We start from the raw sequence: 13,092 nt of genomic DNA, 5'->3' as shown, positions 1-13,092 counted from the left end.
AAAAGGGTCTTTCTGATGAAGGGTCTAGGCCCGAAACGTCAGCCTCTCTGCTCCTATGATGCTGCTTGGCCTGCTGTGTTCATCCAGCCCTGCACCTTGTTGTCTCGGATTCTCCAGCATCTGCAGTTCCTACTATCTCGGAAATATTTGGTTTCTATTTGTAAAATGGTGGGACAAGCATTGAGAAAATGATGGCATACAGGCGATGTCTTCCTAAATTAATAAAGGATATCTCAATATTCATAAAAGGTAAACTAAACCAGGAAACAAGAGCTAAATTACACTGCATTCACAACTAACTTATGAAATCAGTTATTGAAAGCAAACTCTAAGATCACCTGTATGATACAACTTGTGAACAGCAGCCATAATGGCTTCAGAAAACAAACAGCCCACCAAATTTTCTTTTTGTAAGCCAGAGTAGGAACTCAAGATGAAACATGGAACTGGCTGAAAGAAAGGGAAAAGCTGGTGCTAATGTACGAAGTGCATGTTGACACCACAAATATTATTGTGTTGCCTGTCAGATATAACTGTAGAAATCAGGCTGGTACAATGTCAATCATTGCTGAAAGAAGGAACTGGGGAAGAGAAATTCTTGTCCAGTAATGCTAAATTGTGAAAATATAATTTAAGATGTGGAAAAAAAAACTGAGAGATGCTGCTTGGTAATTGTTAAAATTAAGTTGTTAAAATTAAGTGATTCAGCTGCTGATGTGGGACAGCTGGCATTTCCACTTGTCACAAAATGAGGCTTGGGCTTAAAAACTGAAAGTACAAATAATTCCAATCCCAAACTGGGGCAAGGAAATATTCTGAAAGGAGAATTCGAATGTTGACATAATCTTAGGGGCATGGGGTAAAATTCTGACTGCAAAAAACATTTTCAGTTTATATAGATGACAAAAATAGTAAGCTAAAACCTGCAGAAAAACAGAGCACACGGGATCGTCAAGATTGTTCTTGCATCACACGTTATGTCAAATTAAGACAAAACTCTGCTGACTTCACAGACCTCTAGTAGTCTTGAGATTTGGCTTGACATTCTGACCCTTTGACTTTCTACTCCTTGAATTCAATTTTATTTTTACATTCACCCAGAGTTCAGATTTTCATTCCTGTTCATGAATTCTAATCACAATCAACCACCAATGTGAAATCCAGGTGAGTATTAGAGCCATGTTATCTCTCTCCCTCCATCATCTCAGTAAGAGTGTATGGACACCATGGTGCACAACAAAAAATTTTCAGAAAGCTCACAAATGGTTGCATGTTTCTTGTTTTACAATCTGTTATCACTTGTGTTTTCTTTTACCCAAAAACATTGGTTTTCCTAGAAAACCATACACATCAAAACTACACGCTCTTGAACTTGGCAATTAGATTTCACGTACCTCACTGTTGCTATAGCGAGCCAGCTCAGAGATGAAACGCATGTGATCTTCTCTGATCTGAATCATTTGTTCCACAATGTTGTACTGAGGACTGCTACTGGAAGATGTGGAGGCCCATCTTAAGAAAGAACACAAGCACAATGGAAGCAAAAATAAAAAAAGAAAATTCCTAAACTAAATTCAGCAAGCCCAAAGTTAATGACATAGAAACATAGAAGATGGGAGCAGGAGGCGGCCATTTGGCACTTCGAGCCTGCTCCACCATTCTTCACAACTATGGCTGATCATCCAACTCAATAGCCAAATCCTGCTTTCTCCCCATAATTTTTGATCCCATTCGCCCCAAGTGCTATATCTAGTCACCTCTTGAATACGTTCAATGTTTTGGCATCAACTACTTCCTGTGGTAAGGAATTCCACAGGCTCACCATTCTTTGGTTGAAGAAATGTCTCTTCATCTCTGTCCTAAATGGTCTACCGCAAATCCTCATACTGTGACCGTGGTTCTGGACACCCCCACAAGCAGAAACATCCTCCCTACATCTACTCTGTCCAGTCCTGTTAGAATTTTATAAGTCTCTATGAGATACCCCCCCTCATTCGTCTGAACTCTAGCGAAAACAATCCCAACCTAGTCGATCTCTCATTCGTCAGACTCGCCATCCCTGGAATCAGACTGGTAAACCTGCGCTACAGTCTCTCGACAGCAAGAGCATCCTTCCTCAGGAAATTGCACACAATATTCCGTAATGGCCCTACAGATTGCTTAAACATATCCCAAAGCAGTGGCTAAAATCAGTTGATCAAATTTTAGCAGGTAGGTATGCCATGTGGTACAGGCCTGAGTTATACAGGAAGCCATTGTTGCAAAGGAAAAAGCTAACTGTTGTGAAAATAAGTGCAAACAGCAATGAATAAACACTGGTAGGGCTATATCTCTACAAGCCAAATGGTTCAGAACACCTACCTTGATTTGTTTTCCTCATAATGAGCACTTGTCTTGATGTATCTGGCCAACTCGATCTGCATGTCACCAAATAAAGGCACCACCTGCAATTGCTGCAACATAATTGAAATAAATTATTTCAAGTAGCCTCAATGGATGCTCTCAGTATTCCAACTAAAGCATTTCAGTTTGAAGTCCAAATTTTCCTTACTGTGGTCACCCCATGTATCACAGCATTTGAAAATTCAAATGTTTTGGGCATTTTTTTTTTGCTCTGGACCACCAGTTTTACAAAGAAATTTCTAAGTCCAGAACTCCAGCACTGAGGTCAATTGGCCATTGCTTGCAAACTTTGAGAACATGAAATTGAACTTTACATCTGGTTTGAGGGAGAGAAGAGTGGATCAGAGATTAGTATTTTAAATTTAATAGGGGCAATTATGAAAACATGATGGCAGAGCTATTTGAAGTGATCTGGTAAACTAGGTTAATGGATAGGTCAGTACAGAAGCTGCGGCAGACACTTCAAAAAAAATTCAGTGTATACAGAATGGACAAATTTTGACAAAACAGGAAAATTCCAAATTCCTAATTTCTGTGATTAATCAAAACATAATTAATGAACTGATACCATCAAACTTAAAGAAAAGGCATATAATTTCACAAACTTGGGGGGCAGATCAAAAGGTAGGGCAGAATTTAAGAATAGCAAAGGGTAACAAAGTTCGATAAGAATAGTAAGATTAGAGCACAAAAGAAGGCTAACTGTAAATATAAAAAAAAACAAGAGTTTTTACATAAATGAATGTCGGTCCTATAGACATTAAGGTTCAGGATATATCAAGGGAAAATAAGAGTTCAGCTGACAAATTAATTAGGCATTTCCATCATTCTTCAATGGAGAAAATACAAGCAATATCCCAGCAATAGCTGCAAATCAGGATGAGATAAACTCAAAATTTACAATTTACAATCACCGTGGAAGTGCTACTGAGCAAACTGTCGGAACTGTGTGTTGACAGGTCCCAAGGTCCTGACTGACGTTATCCAACTTCATACAAAAGTGGCCAGTGAGATAGTTGAGGGCCGGTTGACGGTAAATTTTCAACTCTGCAACTTTCCTAGAGGCGGCGAAGATTCCATTAGTTTGGAAAATAGTGAATGCAACTCCTTCATTCAAAAAGGGAGGGAAGATAGAGAGCAGGAAGCTATATGTCAATTCGCTTAGCATATATCACAGACAAGCTGCTTAGAAGCTCATATTAAAGTTATTGTAGTGGGGTACTTCAACGTAATCAGGCAGAGTTGACATGGCTTTGCGAAAAGGAAATGATATTTAATGAATTTATTGGACATTGTTGAAGAAGTAACTAAGAGGACACAGATACTTCACCGAGCATTCTGAGAGAAGTCGGTACAGTCACCATGACCGATCAACGGAGTGAGGGAGAACTCAGTGGCAAGGAACAGTAAACCCCAAACATTACCTTACTATAGCATTTCCATCCTTCCTTCCTCCTCTTAACCAAAAAAAAAGGAGAAACATTAAGAGGGACTGATAGGAAGTTTGTTATAGCCTATAATGTATTTGGTCTGCTTGTAAAGATTGTGCTGTAATTTAAGGAACCCGTCAATGCAGCTAGTTAGTAGAAGTACACACTTAAGTGAAAACTGGGCTTCACTGAGTAAGGCAGGCAAGGTAAGATGCAGGAGATCCATGGTGACTTGGCTGTAGATTCCGAATTAGCTTGCCCATAGAAGACAGAGGGATTGGTGCAAGGATGGTTTTCAGGCTGGAGGTCCATGATTAGTGGTGTTCTGCAGGAATCCATGCTGCGACCTCTGCTGTTTATGGTATATATAAATGGCTTTAGATGAAAATGTAGATAAATGGGTTAGTACGTTTGCAGACAATGCAAAGATCAGTGCAGTTATAAATAGTGTAGAAGTTTGTCAAAGGATACAACAGAATATAGATCAGTTGCAGAAATGGGCGAAGAAAGACAGATGGAATGTAATCCAGACAAGTACGAGGTGCTGCACTTTGGGAGATCGAATGTTACTGAAAAGTATGCAGTTAATGGCAGAACTCTGAACAGCACTGATGTACAGAAGAGTCTTGGGGTTCAAGTCTATAGCTCCCAGAAAGTAGCCACGCAATTAGGTAGGGTGGTAAAGGCGGCATATGGTATGCTTGCCTTAATTGATTGGGGAATTGACTACAAGCATCAGGATGTCATGTTGTAGCTTTACTAGACTTTGGTTAGGCCACATTAAGAGTACTGTGTTCAATTCTGGTCGCCACATTACAGGAAGGATGTGGAGGCTTTAAAGAAGATGCCGAAGAGGTTTCCTGGGATGCTGCCTGGATCAGAGAGTATGAGCCATAAGGAGAGGCTAGAAAAACTCCGGTTGTTTTACCTTGAGCAGAGCTGGCTGAGGGGAGACGATAGAAGTCTATAAAATTATGAGATGCACAGATAGGGTTGACAGTAAGAATTTTTTTTCCCCCCAGAGTTGAAATGTCTAATACCAGGTGGCATGCATTTAAGGTTAGCGAAGGAAAAGTTCAAATGTGACATGAGGGGCATGTTTTTCAGGCAGAGTGGTAGAAGTCTGGAACGCACTGCCAGGGTTGATGGTGGATGTGTGTACAAAAGGGGCATTTAAGGGACTTTTAGCTAAGCACATGAATATGCAAGGAGTGGAAGGATAGGGTCCAATGGCAGGCAGAAGGGATTAGTTTCATTTGGCATCATCTTCAGCACAAGATCGTGGACCAAAGGCCCCGTTCCTGCGATGTACAATTCTATGTTAACTAATCCTGTGAATAAAGGGACCCAGTGAACATACCGTACTTGGATTTCTAGAAGGCATCCAATTACCTGTCATATTCAAGGTAATTGCAGAAAATTAGAGCTCATGGGAGTGACATATTGATATAGATAGAAACTGGTCTAGCTGGAAGGAAACTAAGTAGGCACAAATGGGTCTTTATTCTGGTTGGCAGGTTGTTGCTTAACTAGAACCCAGGTCTCCAGTACATTATCTGGTTTTAATAGTCTAGCAATAATACTACTAGGCCATCATTAAAGGGATTCACGAACCAATATTTTTTGTTTATGACAATCAATCATGGTCAATACCAGATTTTTAACTGAATTCAAATTTGATCAACTGCTGTGGTGTGATCTGTACCTGGGTCAACAGAGCATGACCAGCTCAGCAGCAATGTCTTCTACATTGTCTCCGTCCATACTGATTATAGCTTCTTGTTTTCTGTCTCCTCCTCTTCTTGAATTGAGCAGTTATGTTTGCTATTTTCCAGCCTAACAGAATACCCTTCTAATTTGGTTACACAAGAAATACTTATTACCCTTTTCTTATTACCCTTGGTTCCAATAAGTAAGCCAGCAGAGAGACTGAGCTAAATCAGAAGCTGTGTGGTAGGAATGCATCTCAGGAGTAGTTAGCAACTATATTACAAATCAGCTTTATGTTCAGAAGTACTGTGGAGCAAGCGTCTTTATCATTTTAATAGTCCAGGCAATAGCATTACAAATTGAATCAGGGCTGCTGGAGCATGCCAAGGGAAATCAGTTCCCTAGAGATAACCTAAACATAATTTTAAAAGTCTTGCTGGACCCAAGCAATATGTTAATATTCTTAGAGATCTCCATATGAAGTTTTGCCTGACTGTATTTGTCCTACTTATTATTAAAACTGAAACTCAAAGGAACAGAAAAAAACACCAGTCAACTAACTGGAAGAATGGTTCTACATTTACCTAACAAAAGTCACTGCATTTAAAACACTAGACTTTATACAGAAATGCTGCCTTTATTTCTGCTCCCGTAGCCACAGTAGTTACAAGGCTAATCCAGTTCAGTTTCTTGTCATTGGTAACCCCTAGTGGGCAATACAGCAGTGTAGCACGAACGTTACTTGTCACACATCAACCAAAGCCTGAATATTGTCCAGACCTTGCTGCATCCGAATGTGGACTGTTTTCGTATCTAAGGAGTCGCGAATGCTGTTAAATCATTGCAAAACATCAGCTAGCATCTCCCTCGCTGACATTATGATACAGGGGATGTCATTAATGAAGAAGCTAAAGATCGCTGGACAAAAGGACATTACCCTGAGGAACACCTGCAGTGATTTTTGACCACCAGCAAGCACAATCATCTTCCCTTGTGTTAGGTGTGACTCCAACCAGCAGACAGTTTTCTCCTGATTCCCATCAACTCCAGTGTTGCTAGGGCTCCTTGACACCACATTTGGCCCAAAAGCAGTCAGTCACTCTCATCTTCCCTCTGGAATTCAGCTATTTTGTCCATGTTTGTACCAAGGCTGTAATGACGTCAGGAGCTGAATGATCCTGACAGAACCCAAAATGAGCATTAGCGAATGGGTTATTGCTATGCAAATACTGCCTACTGATGCTTCACAAATGATGCTGATGACCCCTTCCACCACTTTACTGATCAAGAGGAGACTGATGAAGCTGTAATTAGCTGGGTTCGATTTGCAATGCTTTTGTGCACACAGGGCATTAAGTGGGCAATTTTCCAAATTGCCAGAGAAATGCCAGTGTTGCAGCTGTACTGAAATAGCTTGGTTCAGACTATGGCAAGTTCTGAAGCAGAAGTCTTCAGTACTATTGCAAGAATGTTGACAGGACCCACATTCTTTGCAATATCTAGTGCCTTCAATCATTTCTTGATATCGCTTGGAGTGAATCAAATTGGCTAAAGACTAGCAATTCCGGTGATGGGGATCTCAGGAGAAGACTGAGGTGGGTCACTTACTTGGCATCTCTGGCTGAGGTTTGTTGCATTATCTTCTGCACTGAGGTTCTGGCGTCTCCGATCATTGAAGAAGGGGACTTCTGTGAAGCATCCTCCTCTATGAGGAGTTTAATTATCCACGACTTTTCATGACTAGATGTTACAGGATTGCAGAGCTTAGATTTGATCCGTTGGTTGTGAAATTACTTATGGCTTGTCTACTGCATACCACTTTCACGTGGGTAATCCTTTGATGCAGTTTCATCAGGCTGACACCTCATTTTTAGTGTTGCTCTTGGCATGTCCTCACACACATTTCATTGATACCCAGACTTGACATTAATGGTCGTGTGGGGGTTATGCCAGGTCACGAGTATACAGCTCATACTGATGTACAATTCTGTTACTCTGATGGCCCACAGCACCTCATGGATGGCTAGTCTCAAGTCGTTAAAGTCTACAAAATCAATCTCATCTGGCACTGTGGCAGTGTCACACAATACAATACATGGCTTCCTCATCGAGGAGGTGGGACTTCATATCCAAAAGGACTTTGAGGTGGTCAATCCTACTGATACGGTCACAGGATGGGTGCAACTCTGGCAGGTAGATTAGAATCAGAGAATCTCAACAGTGCAGACAGAGGCCACTCAGCCCATCAAGATGGCACCAATGCACCCCACACCCACCCCGAAGAGCATTCCATACCCTCTACTCTAATCCCATAACCCCACCTTTTCCATAGTTAACCCATCCACGCTGGACACAATGGTGCAATTTAACATCGCCAATCCACCTAAACTGCATACCTTTGTCTGTCTAGATTGGGAAGGGCAAAGTCAAGTAGGTTTTTTCCAGTGGTTAGTTCCTTTATCAACGGCAGACCCAGTCTAGCAGCTATGTCTTTTAGGAGTGTGGATATCCTAGAACTGTCTTCAAATATGGCCATCTCAGTAGAGCTCAGAAAGAAAAACGGGGTGATTACCATTCTGGGTATATGCTACAGGCCATCCAACAGTCAGAGGAAAATAGACCATATATTCGGTTTGATTTGTTTTTGATTTATTATGGTCACATGTACCGAGATACAGTGAAAAGTACTGTTTTGCATGGTATCCAGACAAATTATACCATACATACGTACATCAGGGTAACAGAACATAATGCAGAATATGTTGTTATAGCTACAGTGAAAGTGCAGAGAAAGATCAACTCTAATATACGACAGGTCCGTTCATAAGTCTGAATACAGTGGGAAAGAACTGCTCTTGAATCTGCTGGTACACATTTTCAAACTTTTGTATGTTCTGCCTAATAGAAGAGGGTGAAGAGGTGGGAAATGTCTTTGATTATATTGGCTGCTTTCCCAAGGCAGCAGGAAGTATAGACAGAGTCAGTGGAAGGAAGACTGGTTTTCTTGATGGACTGGGCTGCATTCACAACACAGTAATTTCTCGTGGTTTTGGGCAGAGCAGTTGCCACGCCAAGCTGTGATGCATCCGGATAGAATGCTTTCTATGGTACATCCATAAAAATTAATAAGAGTCATTGTGGGCTTGCCGAATTTCCTTTGTCCTTTGAAGAAGCAAATGTAGGCAAATCACAGAAAGGTGTAACCGAAACAGGTTTATAGTTGTAAGGGACTTCAACTTCGCTGACATTAACTTAATGTGAAAGGATTAGATGGAGAGAAATTTTTTGAAGTGCACCCAGGAGAGCTTTTTGTGCCAGTATGTAGATAGTCCTACCAGAAGTGGGGAAGTGCTTGTCTTAATCGTAGGGAATGAAGGTGGTCAATTGGTTGAAGTTTCAGTGGATGAGCATTTTGGCGATAGAGACCATAACTAAGTTTCAAAGTCTTTCTGGAAAGGGATAAGGATAATTCTGAAATTAAGTGTCTAAACTGGGGGAGGGCCAATTTCAAATCATTAGACAGGATCTGGCAAACATAGACTGGGAGCAGCTACTTGCAGTTAAGTCTACAATTGGAAAATGGGATTATGAAAGTTTAAAAGTAGGAAAGTGAGAATTCAGGGCCTCCATGTTCCTCTACGAGTAAAGGGCAAGAGCAGCAACAGAAGGGAATCATGGATGTCATGGGATATTGAGAATTTCATAAATAAAAAGGAGGAAGTATGTCAGGTACAATGCATTGAAAAGTGGAAGTCCTTCAAAAATATAGAGTGTAGCTTGCTTAAAAAGCAAATTAGGAGAGCAAAGAGGGGCCATGAAATCTCTCTGGCAGACGAGATCAAGGAAAATCAAGGATTTTTGTAAGCATAAGTCTAAGAGGATTACCATTAGAAGAGTGGGAGCTATTATAGACCAAAGGAATAAACTGTGCGTGGAGCCGGTGGACATCGGTGAGGTCTTAAATGAATACTTCTCATCTAGATTCACAGATACTATCTGAGATGGTCATGTTCTACAACACATTAAGATTGATAATGAGGCAGTATTAGATGTTTTAGCAGGCATACAGGTACACAAATCCCCTCGGCCTGACGAGATGTATCGCTGGATTCTACAGGAGGCAAGGGAGGAGACTGCTGTGGCCCTGATGGAGATACGAAATACTTTGCTGGCCACAAGTGCATAAATATGTTGTTGAGGGTTGTGCAGTTCATGTGTTCATGGACTTCAGCAAGGCCTTTGACAAGGAAGGTAAGTTCAAAAGTTCAGAGCCCATGGGATCCAAAGCAAGTTGGCCAAATTGGATCCAAAATTGGCTCACACTTAGGAGGTAAAGGGGATAGTGGAGGGTTGCTTTTGTAATTCGAAGCCTGTTACAAGCAGTGCACCACAAGGATCAGGGCTGGGGCTCTTGCAGTCATGTACATTAATGACTTGGATGTGATTATAGAAGGCATCATTAGTAAGTTTGCAGGTGATACAAAAATTGGTGGTGTTGTTGATAATGAGGAGGATAGTCTCAGGCTAGTCTAATACTGATCAGCTACTAATACAGCAACGGCAGGTAGCATTTAATACCAATAACTCCAAGGTGATCCATTTTCGCGGCCTAACAAGGGAAGGATATACACAGTGAATGGTACGTCCCTAAGGAGTACTGAGAAACAAGGGGACCTTGGGGTACAAATCAGGTATCAGCATAGGTAAACAGGGTAGTGATGCTTGCCTTTATTAGCTGGAATGTAGAATATGGGAGGAAGAGAGTCTTGTTACAACTTTCTAAAACATTGCTTAGGCAACAGATGGAACCAGAGATTCGGAGATTCAGTGAGATGGGGAGGGTGCTGATAGCCAGTGGAAGGTTTCCTTGTCTCTTTATGCCCTAATGTTTTGAGACTTAATGGGGTTCACTGTCAATGTTGAGGACTCCCAGGACAACGCCCTCCAAACTGTATGCCACTGCACTACTACCTCTGTTGAGTCTGTCCCTCCAGTATATCAGAACATACCCAGGAATGGCAATGGTGTTGTCCGGGACACCGCCTGTTACATTGAGTCTGCAAGTATAACTGTGTCAGCCTGTTACTTGACTAGCCTGTGAGACAGCTCTCCCAATTTTGACTCTAGCCCCAGTTGTTGGCAAGGAGAACTTTACAGAGTTGACAAGGCTCATTTTGCCAGTCATTGCCTAGGTCAATGCCAGGTGGGTCCATCCAGTTTTTTTTCCAGACTTTTTCATACAACTGAGTGGCTTGCTAGGCCAGTTCAGAGGGCAGTTAAGAGTCAACCACATCACCGTGGACGTGGAGTAAAATTGGGCAAGATGAGGTGGAGAGAGCAGATTTCGTTCTAAGGGACATTAATGAACCAGATGGGTCTTTACAACAATTGATTCATGGTCATCATTAGACTTTTAATTCAAGATTTTTTTGTTGTTGAAATCAAATTCCATCATCTACCATGGTGGGATTTCCACCCAAAGCATTAGCTGGGTCCCTGGATTACTACCTCAGCAACAATACCACTATGCATTGTCTCCCCCAATTCAAAAATAAGTGCAGGGCCAGAAAAAAAAAATTGACAGTACACTGGGAGAAACATATACATTTAACAGCAGTTCAACTAAGGCAAGGGGACCATTGCTACCCTTGTTGAGTCATGTGGAAACAATGTACACTAACTTACCTTAAAAAATCTATCAATCTTGTTCAAGTTTATTCTTTTCTTGGCATCAAGCTTGTATATATTGCTTACACTTCCATCCATAAGGTAAAGTCCAAAGCCCATCACCTATAAAGAGTTCCCCATTTTATTTTTAACGATCCACATAAAAGACATTTTTTTATAAAAGCATTTACAGAAACCAAAACAAAACTTCTAATGTGTTATACATATGACTCATCAACAGAAAGTATAATAAAAGCTTGACAACATACAATTATACTGAGTTTTGTTAAAGTGTTCCGCATGTGCATTCATAAGCAAAAGCGAAACTCCAGACAGTCTGAACAACATGGGAATGAATATGCATACCCACAAACAGAACAATGAAAAGGTCCAAACAAAAACAGAACATGCTGAAGAAACTCAGCGTGTCTGGCAGCATCTGTAGAAAGAAAAACAGAGTTCATATTTCAAGACCTCTGGTCCTTCATCAGAATGCTAAACATCAGAAAAGAGAGACCTGCTAAACCATTTAGAAGGTAGTTAAGAGTCAATCACGTTGCAATGCACTCACACCAATGCTCCAAGCATGTACAGCAACGGAGGCAAATGCAAATCTCCAGAAGCATTTCTCTCTACTTCTCATCACACTCCAACAGAACATACAGTTATTGACCCTGACTGCAGAAAACATGATTACATACCTTCAACTAAGTAAAAAGAAGTGTCCAAACATGTCATCGATATAGTTGAAGCTTCCACCCACACCTAAAGTAGACTGAAATTCTAACTGAAGCATATCACAGACTAACAGCTTACATCACAAGTTTTATCAAACCAATAACTCCAAACCCCAACCATGCCCACACAGGACTTGATAGCAGAGAGACCAACAACATCCCACTCCCTCCTCAGCTTTTGTCCATCGGAGAAAACAATAAATTACCACAATTTAACCGATATTCAGCAGCTGTGAACACAAACTCCACTTGCTCCCAAACGAGGAATAAGGATATTAAGCCTCTCAGTTCACAATAGGGTTGAAATTATGATCTGGGAGCATACTTACACCCATCCTCGTATAACTAGGGTCTTGTAGCATTATATCCCTTCAATCCTAGGAGAAAGTCTGTGCCTGTTACCAATCTAAACCTGAATTTTTGACTATCCAAATACATCCCTCCCCTAATTTATCATTTTTCCCCATTCCCTTTTCTTTCAATCGACACCCACACCTTTGACCTTTGCATAACCTGAATCCTGTACTTGGCTTCAACTTCCCACACACATCAAACAAAACTGACTCCTGGCCACCACATTTATATGTAGAACCTACCAGATGTTACAGAAAGTTAATTTCAGTTGGACATATTACATAAACTGTACATTATTTCAAAAAGGAAAATATATTTACCTTGAGCAGCATATGTTTCTCACCAGGAGTAAGGTACATTCTGTTCTCATAATAATCAATGCAAATATTTACAATGTCAGCAAGAAGCTCCTCATAGCCTGGAATGACTTCAAGTTGCTGCTGCAGCGTCTATAAAAGAACAGTGCATTGATGAGAAACTTATTTATTAGACAAAACAGCTGCTCAGGTAGCACCAAAGGAAGTTACTTTTTCTGTAATGCATCTCCAGCGCATTAACACCCAAAGAAAGAAGATATCCTTCCTATTCGCGAGGAGACAAATCTCAGCAAGTTACTCTTGGAGATGAAAGAGGTACGGAGCGCTGAGGCAATGCACGGATTCAAATGAAAAATGATAAGAATTTTAAATTCAAGATACTGCTGGATCAGTAGCTAGAAAGCACAGGAGGCACAAAGTGAAAATTACTTGCTGCAGTTTGGGCATGGATAGTGAAGCCAGGAATGCATCGGA

The 13,092-nt window shown here is 40.9% G+C and overlaps 1 protein-coding gene across 1 annotated transcript in view; it reads right to left on the bottom strand.

Moving 5' to 3' along the window:
- The window catches only part of cyfip1 (cytoplasmic FMR1 interacting protein 1), a 173,372-nt gene that overhangs the window by 126,377 nt on the left and 33,903 nt on the right, over positions 1-13,092 (bottom strand). Inside the window, exons 8-11 of the mRNA XM_048597890.1 lie at positions 12,622-12,750; positions 11,229-11,333; positions 2,362-2,453; positions 1,395-1,512 (exon numbers count right to left, since the gene is read on the bottom strand). Coding sequence (XP_048453847.1) covers positions 1,395-1,512; positions 2,362-2,453; positions 11,229-11,333; positions 12,622-12,750 — 444 coding nt within the window. The remainder of the gene's footprint in view (positions 1-1,394; positions 1,513-2,361; positions 2,454-11,228; positions 11,334-12,621; positions 12,751-13,092) is intronic.

The sequence above is a fragment of the Rhincodon typus genome, chromosome 6, assembly GCF_021869965.1.
Source record: "Rhincodon typus isolate 14 chromosome 6, sRhiTyp1.1, whole genome shotgun sequence".
NCBI classification, from domain to species: domain Eukaryota; kingdom Metazoa; phylum Chordata; class Chondrichthyes; order Orectolobiformes; family Rhincodontidae; genus Rhincodon; species Rhincodon typus.
This window is presented reverse-complemented; position numbering and strand designations above follow the sequence as displayed.